The sequence below is a fragment of the Telopea speciosissima genome, chromosome 3 (genome assembly GCF_018873765.1).
Source record: "Telopea speciosissima isolate NSW1024214 ecotype Mountain lineage chromosome 3, Tspe_v1, whole genome shotgun sequence".
Classification (NCBI taxonomy): domain Eukaryota; kingdom Viridiplantae; phylum Streptophyta; class Magnoliopsida; order Proteales; family Proteaceae; genus Telopea; species Telopea speciosissima.
Window position 1 is genome coordinate 51,516,076 of NC_057918.1, and position 15,197 is coordinate 51,531,272.

Here is a 15,197-nt window from a genome sequence, read left to right on the forward strand (position 1 = left end):
GAGGAAGTTTATATGGATGTGCCACCTGGATTTTCATCTGCTGCAACTCAAGGCAAGGTTTGTAAACTCAAGCGGGCTTTGTATGGTCTGAAACAATCACCTCGTGCATGGTTTGGCCATTTTCAGAAGGCAATGGTGACATTTGGTTATAAACAAAACAACATAGATCACACTTTGTTCATAAAAAAGACGGGCAGCATTATTACTCTCCTCATTGTTTATGTGGATGATATAGTTGTAACTGGAATAACTTTGCTGAAATTTCCAAATTGAAGACCTATTTGGCAAAGTAATTTGAGATCAAGGATCTGGGAATACTTCGCTACTTTCTTGGAATTGAAGTGGCCCATTCCTCTAAGGGACTCTTCTTATCTCAACGCAAGTATACTCTAGATTTTCTTTCAGAAACAGGCGTGTTGGGACATTCTCCTGCGGATACTCCTATTGAGGCCAATAGTCTTTTTCGGAGCAATGATGGTGAACCAGTTGACAAGGGGAGATATCAAAGGTTAGTAGGGCAACTAACACTAGGCCTGGCATTGCCTATGCTATGAGTCTCATTAGTCAATGTATGCATGATCCTTATTCGTCTCATCTGGAAGCCGTATTCAGAATTTTGAGATACTTGAAGTCAGCCCCTTGTAAAGGGGTTTTATTATCTCCTCATGACCATCTGCGCGTTGAGGCCTACACTGACTCAGACTGGGCTGGTTCATGATCGTAAATCCACCATAGGTTACTGTGGAATTCCGTGAATACTGGCTTGATCAAAGTGATCACAGCGCAACTTTATTTATAATACTGAAATCATATGAAGAGAATACATCTAAGCAATGTGGGACTAAAACCCATATTACAACACTCCCCCTCAACCAACTGATTCCTTTGGTGAGGATATCAGCCAACTGATCACTAGACTGAATAAATGGGATACATATTATCCCTTGTTCCAACTTTTCTTTGATAAAATGCCGGTCAATCTCAACATGTTTGGTACGATCATGTTGAACCGGATTGTGTGCAATGCTGATTGCGGACTTGCTATCATAGTAGAGTCGCATAGGAAGATCAGTAACCATCCTCAAATCTTGAAGCAGCCCCTTGAGCCAAAGAAGTTCACAAATACCCTGGGCCATAGCTTGGAACTCAGCTTCAGCATTAGATCGAGCCACAACAGCTTGTTTTTTGCTTCTCCAAGTAGTTAGGTTTCCTCCAATAAATGTGCAATACCCAGATGTGGATTTCCTATCATCAGGACTGCCGGCCCAATCTGCATCAGTGTATGCTTCTATCCGGAGGTGGCTATGAGGAGAGAACAAGATTCCTTTTCCAAGAGATGACTTAAGGTAACGGAGAATTCTATAGGCTGCTTCCAAGTAAGAAGAGTGAGGATCATGCATTATTGACTGATAAGGCTTACAGCAAATGTGATATCCGGCCGAGTATGTGAGAGGTAGGTCAATCGGCCAACTAACCTCTGATAACTGCCCTTGTCCACCAGGTCGCCGTCCTTACTCTTCAAATGTGTGTTGGGCTCAAGGGGGGTATCTGCTGGTTTACACCCAAGCATCCCTGTCTCTTGTAACAAATCTAAGGTATATTTCCTTTGAGAGAGAGATATGCCCTTAGCTGAATAGGCAACCTCAATCCCTAAGAAATACCTTAATCTACCCAATTCCTTGACTTCAAACTCGGTGCCTAAATAAGCCTTCAACTTCTGTATTTCTTGTGCATCACTGCTTGTGATCACTATATCATCAACATAGACAATCAACATTGTCACTTGCTGTCCTACCTTCTTCACAAACAACGTATGATCAGCATTGCTCTGCTTGTATCCATAAGCAATCATAGCCTTATGGAACCGGTCAAACCAAGCCCTAGGTGATTGTTTCAGACCATATAGGGCCTTCAGTTTACATACCTTTCCCTGAGTTTTTAAAGAAGTAAAACCAGGAGGTATCTCCATGTAGACATCTTCTTCCAGATCTCCATGCAAGAAGGCATTCTTCACATCAAGTTGCTGGAGTTCCCATCCGCGATTCACAGCACAAGAGATAATAACCCGTACAATATTCATCTTTGCTACAGGAGCAAAGATCTCTTGGTAGTCAATACCTTGGGATTGAGTAAACCCTTTGGCAACAAGCCTCGCCTTGTATCTCTCCACTGAGCCATCAGCCTTGTGCTTCACTACAAAGACCCATTTGCAACCAACAGGTCTTTTTCCAGGTGGAGGACTCACCAAATCCCAGGTCTGATTTTTTTCAAGGGCATGCATCTCTTCATTCATCGCATCCTTCCATTTCTGTTCGGCTATAGCCTCCTGCCAGTTGTTAGGGATGGAAACAGAGGATAAAGAAGCTATGAATGCATGGAAAGCAGGAGTTAGTGAGTTATATGACACAAAGTTGGAAATAGGGTGCAATGTACAACTTCGCTTTGATTTCCGAACAGCAATAGGTAAATCAAGACTGGGATCAATAGGGGGCTTACCAGAAATCTGACTAGGAGCAAGACTTGGAGCAGGAGCAGATGCCGATTGAGTAGGATCAGTGGTGGTGGTCTCTTTGTATAGAGGGCTGTCCAGAGGAAAATCAGTTCCCTGAGTGTACACAATTTTTTCTTGTTGTAGTTGTCCCACTTCCTGTTCTTGACTAGTAACCCCTTCTTCGAATTCAATAGAGGTATCCTCTATAGTAGGTATTTCAATGTCTAGAGGAGCAATCAGCGGGACCTCTTCACCACTTATAATCTCCCCCTGCAGAGGTTCCGGCTGTTTAAAGTAAGCTTCAGACTCCCAGAACACTACATCCATAGTGACAAACACTTTCCTAGTAGGAGGATGATAGCATTTATATCCTTTCTGGGTAGCAGAATAACCAAGAAATATGCATCGCAGCCCCTTGGGATCAAATTTGCCGTGTACAAGATGATTCCTGGCAAACACGACACAGCCAAAGACTTTGGGAGACACAACAAAGGTTGATTTCCCACAGAGCACATCCAAGGGGCAGCGACCATCCAAAACACGGGAGGGAAGCCGATTGATAAGATATGTAGCTGTAAGAACAGCATCACCCCAAAAGCGAGGAGGAACAGCCATAGTGAACTTAAGAGAACGAGCAACCTCCAGAAGATGGTGGTTCTTGCGTTCAGCCACCCCATTTTGAGCGGGAGTGTCAACCCAAGAAGTTTGGTGAATGATCCCATGGCTGTCCAAATAAGACCGAAAGGCACCGTCCATGTATTCCTTTCCATTATCGGTCCTAAGAATCTTGACCTTGGCATCGGACTGTGTCTCGACCATCTTATGAAATAAAGTGAAACAGGTAAAGACGTCACTCTTACTATGCATCAAATATACCCAAGTCGTCCGGCTAAAACAATCAATGAAAGTGACAAACCACCGAAATCCAGAGCTAGACACACAACGGGTAAGGCCCCATACATCAGTATGTATCAAACCAAAAGGATGCAAGCTTCTATTGTCAGAAATGGGAAAAATGCTTCAAGTTTGCTTTGCCAAAGTGCAAGCATCACAAGAAAAATTATGTTTATCACATCCCTTCACCAAACTAGGAAATAAAGTGGACAAAACACTAAACGGTGGATGGCCCAAACGACGATGCCAGTTATTCAATTCAAAGAGTGCAGAATCAAAATCAGAAGATGCAGGCTGAGATGTCAAAGCTGCCCGGGAACCGTCAAGCACGTACAAACCACCAACCACCTTACCACATGCAATCGTACTGTCCGTTTCCAAGTCCTGAAATAAACAATGGGTTGGAAAAAATGTTACTTTGCAGTTTAAATCCTTAGTTATGCTACTAATGGAAATCAAATTAGTAGTAAACTTCGGAACATGTAACACAGAGGAAAGGGTAAGAGATGAAGAACACTATACGGATCCCTTTCCCGAGATAGGAGAAAGAGACCCATCAGCAACTCGAACCTTACTATGACCAAATAATGGAAAATAAGTGGAATAAAAAAAGGAAGAACCGGTCATATGGTCGGTTGCCCCTGAGTCAATTACCCAAGAATCGGGCATGACCAAGGTGCAATTCCCACCAAATGAAATACCTGTGGAAGAAGGTGTATTGGGATTAGCAGGCAGAGATAGAGCCGAGGCAGCCATGGAAGGAGATACAGATGGCGAAAAAGATGAGTCCAAACGAGTCACCATATCACGCAAATTTTGCAAATCCTCCATAACCTGTGACAGAGAATGATCAGGCTGATCCTCAGTAGTTGCCTGATGAGCATGGGAATTATTGGACCGATTGGAACCACCCCTACCACGGCCGCGAGTGTCTGCAAGGCGACCATGAAGCTTCCAACAGCGGTCCTTCGTATGCCATTCCTTCCCACAGTAATCGCATTTAATGGGAGGTCGATCACCAGAGGACCGATCAGTGCTAGCAGAACGGGAACAGCCCCCACGGGCAGAATGTGACCCAAAAATAAGAGCCGATCTCTCCTGAGTAACTGGGTGAACCATGGCTGTTCGTCGACTATCTTCTGCCGAAAGGATCGCATAGTCCTGTTCAAGAGTGGGGAGAGGTTCCCGATTCAAAATATTTGACCGGATATGATCAAACTCAATATTCAGCCCTGCCAAGAAATCAAAGACGCGTAAACCATCTTCCCACTTGCGATAGGCCGTGGCATCAACATCAGTGGTGGCAGTGAAGGTGCCCAGAAAATCCAACTGTTGCCACATCGTACACATGGTATTGTAATACTGAGAAAGTGTCAACTCCATCTGTGTGGTAGAATGAATTTTTTGACGGAGTTCATAGCATTGGGCAGCGTTCCCAACCTGAGAATAAGTATCTTTGGCTGTCTTCCATATTTTCGCAGCCGAGTCAAGAAGAAGGTACCGCCCAGCAATGTCTTGGTCCATGGAATTAACCAAATATGACATGACCAAGAAATTAAAATTCATCCAGCGATCCTGTGCAGAACCAGCCTCCGTAGGCCTGACCATGGCGCCCGTGATGTAGCCAGACAAGCCACGGGAACCAATCGCAAATAAATAGGAGCGAGACCACATAAGATAAATTGCTTCCATTCAACTTGATGGCATTCACAGGAAACGGAATAAAATCACGTTGCGACGAACCATCAGATCCAGAAGAAGCAGAGGTGATCTCCGAAGCGTCAGGCATGGTAGTTGGAAAAAATCGCAGAAAACAAGGCCTCCAAAAATAATTATATCATACGGAGGGAAAAAAATGACCCTTGGCGGGAGTCAACTCACGACCAAGGGTGGAAAAAAAAATAACGGCAAGGTGAGGGAGACCCTCTCGCTAAAAAAAAGAAAGGAAGGCGAGAGGTGGGGGGGCTGGCGGTGGAGGCGGAAGAAGGGGGTGGCCCTGGGAGGGTTGGCGGTGGTGGCGGAACGGGTGGGAGGGCCTGGAGGAAAAAAAGAAGGGCCGGCGAAAGGAGGCTGGTGGTGGTGGAGGGCTGGCGGTGGTGGCGGGCCTTAGGGCAGAAACACGAAGGAGAAGAGAGAAAAAAAAAAGAAAAAAAAATTTAATTCTCATATTCCCGGAATATTGTTGGCTCTGATGCCATGTGGAATTCCGTGAATACTGGCTTGATCAAAGTGATCACAACCCAGCTTTATTTATAATACTGAAATCATATGAAGAGAATACATCTAAGCAATGTGGGACTAAAACCCATATTACAACAGTTACTGTACATTTGTGGGTGGAAATTGTGTTACGTGGCGCAGCAAGAAGCAAACAGTGGTGGCCCGTTCTAGTGCAGAGGCTGAATTTTGAGCTATGGTTCTTGGAATTTGTGAGCTGTTATGGCTCAAAATCTTGTTGCAAGATTTGAATATTCCTATCACTCTGCCAATGCGACTCTACTACAACAGTAAATCAGCAATAAGTATTGCCCATAACCTAGTTCAACATGATCGGACGAAACACAGAGAAATTGATCGTCATTTTATCAAAGAGAATCTGGATACTGGGACTGTTTGTGATCCTTATGTTCAATCTGGGGAGCAGTTGGCAGATGTGTTTACCAAAGGGTTAAGTGGAAAAGCTTTTCAACCTCTAGTGTGGAAGTTGGGCATGATTGACATCTATGCACCAACTTGAGGGGGAGTGTCAAAATATGGGTATTAATGTAACATGGGTTGATCCATGGGGCTTTTCTCTATTATAGTTTCTACCTGAGGGCATTATTGTAATTGTTCCTATTCTGGAACTTTCTTCATAGCTATTATAAATAAATCGTATGGGGGCTGTCATATTGACAAGCCAGCCAATTACTCCATTATCAGTTTTGGGGTCCACCAGTTGATCCCACTAATTGATCAACTGGTCATCGGCATAGTCCGAAATCTCGCAAGATCTCGCCGAGATTCTTGGTTTTTTAGAAATCCGAGTCGAGATGGAAGGGGAAACATAAAAGTGCAAGATCTCGCGAGATCTCGGTCGAAAAAGTGGATCTCAGGGTATGGGCACCATGATTTGACCCAAATGACTTGTTTTAAGTCTTAAAACAAGTCTGTTTTTGCCTATTCTGTCGACAGAGAGCTCTCCAACACTCTCTTCTTCTCTCCAACGCTCTTCTTCTCTCAATCATCTCTTCCCATGTTCATTATTTGGTTGGATTGAAACATTTGGAAGCTGAATTTGGGGGCAAAGTGAAGATTGCAGCTCAATTTTGGAGGATTGCTCAAGTTTGTGAAGGTTTTTTGAAAGGTAAACCCATTTTCCCTAAACCTATTTTTTTGAAAAAAATTTGATGAAATCTTGGTAGATGGGTGTGATTTTGAGTTATGTTATACAAGTTAGGCCGATCTATCACTTGATGGAGGCCGTATTTTTTTTGGGTTATTAAATTATTTATTATAATTTCTGGAAGAAAAAAAATGATTTTTTTCAAAAAAAAAATAAAAAAAAATAAGATAAATACTTATTGTTTGGATGTGATCTTGATGTATGTTAGACTAGTTTGCATGCTCTACAGCCTCATGGAGTCATTTTTTTTTTTTCACCCATTAAAAAAAATTATTTTATTTTTCAGATTTAATAATTATATTATTTAAATAGTTAAAAAATATATAAAATTAAGAAAAAATACCTGTTTTTGTTGGAAAATTATGCACAATAGTTGTACATAATAATGTCCAACTTCAAATGATGTCAAATACATCATTATGTTATAATATTTTATATTTGAAGGTATAATTATTTTTAATAAAAATTGTAAATATTATTTTTAATTAATAAATAAATACTAGGGTTAGGGAATAAATAAGAGATAGGTATTTGATTGTTCTAGTAGCTTCATATTATGTGTAATAGTTATAAATACAATACTTTAAGTGTTTATTACCTTACTTTAAGTCTATAATAGTTATTAATACATGTTTTTTTATGTAACAGTGTAAAAAATCAGATAAGGGTAATGGGGGATATAGCATGGTTACATGGAGTCCCAATGTCTGAGGACAAAAAGAAGTCAAAGTATAACTACTGTGGGAAGATTCTAAATTCTGGAGGAGCAACTAGGTTAAAGGAATATTTGTCTGGTCTGGGCAAGAATGTTGCCAAATGCCAAAATATTCCGAGCCAAGTGAAACTGGCAATGGCACAAAATTTAAGAGTACGGACAAAGAAAGCTGAGAGGGAGAGACAACAAATAGCTTTCGATGAGGCAGTGCTAGAGAGGCCTGGTGTAGACATCCTTGGGGGAGTAGGAGATGATACTGAATATAGGCCTACACCTGGTGAGTTCCAATCAGAGGCTGAATGGAGGATTTGGCAGCGAGTAGGCAAAGTTTTCATTTTGACAATATCAGATCATATGAGCAAGCAAGAGGAGCTGGTGGATTTGGCTCAGTTGCACCAGTGCAAGAAGATGAGAGGAGGAGAAGCACTGGCACAAGAGATATCCCACGGCCCCAAGCCCGACCACGAGCACGTTCCCCAGATACCATTTTTTAGCATGATCCATCTACCTTTAGGCAACAAGATGCCTTCCAGCCAACCATCCCACAAGTGTTTGGTGGTAAACAAGAGGATGCACAAAAAGCCTTCAACAAGTTCATGCTATACAATGGCATTCTAGCTAATGTAGCTCAAGGAACCTATTATAATGCATTCCTTGATGCTGCAGGGAGGGCTGGCCCAGGATGAAAGGGGTCTACACGATATGAGTTGTATAATGTATATTTGCCTAAAGAGGTAGAGGAGCTGAAAGAGTACATAAAGGGTCTGAAGCCATTGTGGGACATATATGGGGTTACTCTTATGGCTGATGGTTGGACTGGACCTACTAGACAGTCCATTATAAATTTCATGGTGAGTGTAATGGGAAGACTGTCTTCTTGAAGTCTGTTGATGCATCAAAGCATGTCAAAGATGCATCATACTTGTACAAGCTACTGAAGCAAGTGGTAGAGCAAGATATAGGAGCAAAGAACGTTATCCAAATTGTGACGGATACCGGTTCTAATTTTAAGAAGGCTGGAGAGAAACTGATGAACAAGAAAAGTAAGAGGATCTGCCTCTTTTGGACTCCATGTGCAACCCATTCTATTGATCTAATGCTGAAGGACATGGGGAAAAAAACTTTGGTGGCTGGTGTGGTCAATAGGGCAAGGCAAGTGACCACCTTTGTGTATAACCATGGTTATGCTTTAGCCTTGATGAGGGAGAAATGCAAGGGGGATTTAGTGAGGCCAGGTGTCACTAGATTTGCCACCAATTACATTGCATTGAAGAGCATCCAGTCAAAGGTGGTAGGTCTGAGGTCAATATTTCCAAGTGACCAATGGTTTACTTGGCCAGGCTCTAGGAAACAAGAAGGGAAGGCAATACCAGAGACCATTGCAAGTAACGGATTTTGGAATGACTTATATAAAGTTGTTGCCATATTAGAACCAGTGGTGGCAGTACTAAGGATGGTTGACACTGAGAAGAAGCCTACCTTGCCCCACATATATGCTGCCCTACAAAAGCTTAAGGAAATGGTCTGAGCTGCAATACCCTGAAGTGCTCGCTCATACATTAACATCATTGATGAGCGATGGGAGAAGCACTTGAGTCATCCCTTGCATAAAGCTGGTGAGTTCAACACTTCAACATCTATACACTTTATGTGAGTTTTTACATTTACATATTCAAACCTCTAAAGTATTAAGTCACTAACAACTTATATTTATGGTTTCCCCTTTACTAGCATACTATTTGAATCCAAAGTACCAAGACTCGCATGATCTTGGGCTGGACACGGATTTGTTCTTGGATTGAAGCCGTTATTGAGAAGTTGGAGGTCAATCCCAAGACACAATCTGACTGCAATGATGAGGTGAGACTATGGGACTTTGGTATTTTGTTAGTCAGTAAAGGAATGTAATTACTAAATAGCAAACACTGATGCCTCTAACACTGTTTCAAATTTCAAATGTAAATAGATCAAGGCCTTCAGAGAGGCCTCAGCAAGTTTCAGTCGAAAATCTGCAGTGGAGGGTAGACAAAAGTCAGACCCTGGTAGGTGGCAATGTGGCATGATTTTACATATATGACTTATAATTTTATCCCTTTACAATTTACATATTCTTAATATTCTTTGTTTATAATGTAGCTGACTGGTGGGTGCTGTATGGTACAAGTTCACCCAACCTGAGGAAGGTAACAATCAAAGTGCTGTCACAAACCTGTTCATCCTCTGGCTGCGAGCGCAACTGGAGTACATTCGCCTTGATACACTCAAAGAGGCGGAACAGATTGGGTAGTCAACGACTAGAGCAACTGGTGTATGTGCATTATAATATGAGACTAAGGATGAGGCACATACATGAAGAATTTGAGAAGAATGACAAAGAGCCCATCGAGCTAGCCAACATATTCCAGGAGGACTCTGATGAGGATGAAGATCCCCTATTCTAGTGGGTGAGGGATCGTGGTGCACCAGAGATGGATGAGCCTGGAGGTCGGCCTGATTCCACTATTACGTCCGTAACCGGCACAGATGTTGAGGACTATATGTCGCAAGAGGGGCGTGCACATTCTCAGTCACCGAGACCATTTGAGGCTGCAACAGGAACTCCTCCTGATGGTGATGGTGATGGTGATGACCCTGCTGGTGGTGATGACCCTCTTGCTGGTAGTGGTGGTGGTGGTAGACGTGGTGGTGGTACTAGTGGTGGCATGCCTGCTGGTGGTTATTTTGATGATCGTCATGAGGGGATGCCCGACCAATACGAGCTAGAAGTGGGAAAACAGCAAGACCCTGTGCGTTTCACAGGTGAGTCTCAGTTTACACATGCCACACAAGATCAAGACCATAGTGGCCACAGCAAAACTTACAAGAGAAGGACGGGTCGCAAACAGAACCAACCTCAGTAACACGAGTATGAACACCATGGTAGCAAATTTTGGAAGCATGAGTATGGATACTGGTAGTCAGCATCAGCCGTGGCAATCATATCAACCTCATGCCAGCAGAGCACCGGTTCTGAATATAGTTCCTATGGTCAGTTTGGGCAGCCAACACATGCGTATGACTATCAAAGTAGTGAGTCTGGCATTGGGTCCAGCATTGGGTCCATCGATCCGTCCACATTCCAAGTCCCAAGCATTCCTCAATATGACAGTAGCATAAGCGGTGCATCTCATCCTTCATGGCAACGGTCTAACTCCACTGTGGAACAGTTATACCCTAGGTTAGGGATGTTGGCATATGTGGATGAGAACTCTTATATGAATGCTGTGGAGGACTATACACAACAGTTTAGCAACAATATGTCATGGGAAGACTATGTGGTACAAATAGGGAATGAATATGCCATTCAATCTCATTTTATGTGATGAAGTTGTAACTTGTAACTTAAACATTTGTAATTCTTATTAACTTGTTTCCTATTAATTGAATGTTTTGTTTGAGTTCTATATACATAAATTATGTCATTAATGTATCTATTATGCTATTTTAATATGTCGCCACCTAGCAACTAAGGGTCCGATGTAAAAGTCATATTTGCACTTTGTTTTTGCAAAATCTAATAATGTCATTGTGTTTAAATGGCCTAAAATAGGCTGTGTACCTATTTTCAGACCCAACAGAGCCCTAAAACCCACCGAGATGGGCCTCCGAGTCAAAAAAAAAAAAATTGCAAAAACTCACCGAGATCTCGGCCCAACTCGGTTTTTCCGTGGGCCGAGTTGCCTCCGAGACCCGAGTTTTCGGACCATGGTCATCGGTTGATTGACCAGAGAGTGTAGTTCTATAACAGACTGTCCACCGGTCGATCAGTGGTGGTCCGAGAACTGTTCCTCAGGTCAGGTTCTGACTAATACTGTTCTAATGCCATTTTGGTTTCATAGGGATTGTGGAGGATTATCTCAAAGCTTGATGTTCTCAGCATATATATATTATTATATATAATTTTGTGATGGAGTAGGGTTTTTTTTTTTTTTTTTTTTTTTGTGTATGTGGATAGATAATAGGACTGATAAAATACAGAGAAATACAAACAAGAAGAAAAGCCAGAATTACTAAGAGCTAGGATACAACACCACCAAACTGGCCTAAGACAGAAGCAAAGAACGAAAATGTGGGGGTGGGGGTGAGGCTAAGCAGGAGGATAAGGACCCAAGTACAAGACATGTCTGTCGACTCTACCCATGGCCAGAGCATCCTACCGGCCATTGGCTGATTGCATCCTCCAAGCAAAAGACAATCTCACTTGGGTTCTAAATAACCTCACTTTCTTGATCAGGTGAGCATATTTTCAAGGACCAGCAGAAACATCCTGCATCCACCCAATCACCAACCTTGAATGTCTTTCTACTCTCACATCAAACCATCAGTATCCAAAAAAATCCCAATACCTTTGATAATTGCCTTCAAATTCCACTGAGGGAATCAGATTTGCCAATAGAAACCCAAAACTACTAAATAATCATGGTTCGTTTTATTACTATAATTAAATAATCATATTTCATTGTGTTCCAATGTCTGTTATTCAATCTCCAATTTTGTTCACTGGCAGTTTACAGTGACCAAGGGGTGCCAGCTTCGTTCCAAGTACCTGCAGGAGCAGTTATACCCATTGGGGCAATGGAATTGGCACTACAAGAAAGTGGATCAATAAAAGCCTTCCAATCCCTTCTAAAACAGATAGAGGATGCCAGAATGGAAGGTGGTGAACTGGATGAAGTATGCTCTCAACTGCAAGAACTTATCGCAGTGCAGCGCCCTTCCAATGATAGCATCATGAACATAGCAGAAATGTTCCCTGACAATGCCCGCTTGATTGTTCGCTCAAGTGCCAATGTTGAGGATTTGGTAGGGATGTCAGCTGCTGGACTATATGAGTCGATTCCAAATGTTAGCCCCTCAAATCCTGAGGTTTTTGGGGGTGCTGTTGCAAGAGTATGGGCTTCTCTATACACTAGGAGGGCAGTGCTAAGTCGTCGAGCTGCGGGTGTGCCACAACAGGAGGCTACGATGGCTGTGCTTGTGCAGGAAATGTTGTCACCAGACTTGTCCTTTGTGCTTCACACTCTTAGCCCAACAGATCGTGATCACAGCTTGGTTGAGGCTGAGATCGCTCCTGGGCTTGGTGAAACTCTGGCGTCAGGAACCCGTGGTACGCCTTGGCGTTTGTCTTCTGCAAAGTTTGATGGCAAGGTGACCACAAGAGCATTTGCTAATTTCAGTGAGGAGATGTTGGTTCGAAGTACAGGTCCTGCTGATGGGGAAGTAATCCGTCTGACTGTAGACTACAGCAAGAAACCGTTGACAATTGACCCAATTTTCCGCCAACAGCTCGGCCAGCGCTTATGTGCTGTTGGTTTCTTCCTTGAGCGCAAGTTTGGCTGTCCTCAGGACGTGGAAGGATGTTTGGTTGGCGAAGACGTTTTTATAGTTCAGACACGACCACAGCCCTTATAGAAGGAAATGATTCATGGTTTATTCTGGCTATCAGAAGTAAGTGATTGAGACTAAGCATTTGGGGTTTTACAGGAACGTGGATCACCTACCGGAGTCATGAGAACTGCCAGCATGCATCAGTATGGTCTGTGTAAAATGTCCAAAGTACAAAGTTCTGTACATTAAGCCAAATTATGAAATTTCAAAATCAGCTATTGCTCGTTTTAGATGCTCCAACAGTTCATCCTGTTTGCAGTACCAGAACTTTTTGGGGGAATAGACCATAAAAATTGGGTTCCTAAGAATTGTTTGTACTTAATAGGTAGATGTCTTATTGACAAATCCCCCCCCCTCTCTCTCCCCGGGTTAGGGCAACAATAATGATGGTGATGATGCATTGATTCACTTTTTTTCTTTCGGTAAAAATGCATTGATTCACTTCAATCAATTCAAATTAGTTACTTTGCTAACAACCAAAAGAAAGAAAGAACATGGATGTTTTATCAAAATGAGTGGTGGAGCATAAAAGTATACTCCAAGTAATCAAAATCAAACCTTTCCGTCATAAGTTTTGTGATAAACCATTATTCGTAGACTTGTTTCAAATGTAAATTCCCTATTGTCCAAAAAAAAAAAGGGGCATGCAGAGGATTGGGGTAATACTCGATAAATGATTCATGTGTATTCTGGATGGCTAATAATTTTAGTTCCATCATTGACTTTTTAGTCATTTGAATCTTTTTTTTTTTTTTTCTCTCTCTCATGTATGAAACTTGGATAGAGTTGAAATTTAATAAGTAGTGATACGGGTATAATATCTCCACCACTCATAACGAGACATGTGGTTACACAAAATGGAAAACATGATCCAGTGAATCTCCAGCCCTATTCTCCCAATATGAAAATCTTTCGAGAACCAAATACCTAGACAAGGAATAGCACCCCAAGTAGGAAATCAAGGAGTACCACACTTCTAGCGACCAACTAAGGGAAGGAATCCCAATGGATCTATAGGATATAAAAGCTTTCCTCGAACAAACTCGCCAGGAATGATTCCCACTCATAAACCCATACTACTAATTCAGGAAGAATATGTATCAGAGGACTCTCTCTCCCCTGTTACACTCATGCCCAAACCGGTATAATTTGAACTATTAATAATAGGTGTTGCTCTGGCGATTGTTGACACTGGTGACATGTGGGTTGTGGCAATCAAGGAGTCAAGTAGATTTACTGACTACCCTCCACACATGCTCATGGTGTGAAGAGAGCAAAAGAAGATATCCACGTGGGCTTGTGGGTGATTGGTAGTAAGTAACCGAATCATGTTGCTTTAACCTATTAATGCATGGTAAAATATTATCATTTTATTGTGTACAAACTCCCACTAAAACACCTTTGACAGTAGGTACAAACACATGAGAAAATCCAATTTGAATAGAGTAGATATGACCAATCAGTGGAGCAATGATCGACTAGAGACCTTCATTCAGTGGGTCTAAGATCCCCGAATGGGTTATTGTCTATGGGACCCTGTGGTTCGTGGTTGGACCCCTCAATGCGAGCCTCATCACATCATGGGAACTATCTGCAACATCATGGGCCCGCACGGTCCGATAGGAGAACAAATGTGATTTGGGTAAAATGCATTTTTTAGGAAAACGGACCCTAGTCAACTGAGCTTCTAAGACTCATAACTTACAAAATGAAAATCGAAAAAGGGAAAGGATGGAAGAAGAAGAAGGAGAAGGGGAGAGGATCTCAAATCCGTATTGGTTGCTATCCGCGTTCAGTCCCAGGTAGGACACCAGTTTCCCATCTCCCCCTCTCCATTTTTGTAGTTGTGTGACCTAGGTTTAGGCATTTTGGGTTAGGTTTTAGTTGAAACCCAGTGCTGAGCCTTGTGGCCAACTGGTGTATTATTGATTGAGGGTACTGAACCCTCTCGCACACCTTCGAAACGATGGCAAATGAATTCTAAGACTGTTTGGGGGAAATCTATCCAAAACCTTGGTTATAGGTTTATGATCGAAGATTCGATCATATCTCCCGATATAGACGGTGAAACTTGATGTCATTAGGCTCAAATAGTTCAAGATACGTTGAATTAAAGCATACATATATATTATGAAATACAGAATATATGAAGCTTTATATGATTACACCCATGTTCCATTTATATGATTGATGTATCCTGAACAATGCATGCTTTAATTCAACGTATCTTGAACTATGTATGATGTGTGTAGGAAATGGGATACGGTGTGGCTGAGGCCTGCTAC

General features: G+C 42.2%; 1 protein-coding gene across 1 annotated transcript in view; it reads left to right on the forward strand.

Annotated features, from left to right (window-relative positions):
- Nucleotides 1-13,103, forward strand: part of LOC122656952 (phosphoglucan, water dikinase, chloroplastic-like) — a 125,714-nt gene extending 112,611 nt beyond the window's left edge. Inside the window, exon 19 of the mRNA XM_043851658.1 lies at nt 12,032-13,103. Coding sequence (XP_043707593.1) covers nt 12,032-12,936 — 905 coding nt within the window. The 3' untranslated portion in view covers nt 12,937-13,103. The remainder of the gene's footprint in view (nt 1-12,031) is intronic.
- Nucleotides 13,104-15,197: the final 2,094 nt, after the last annotated feature.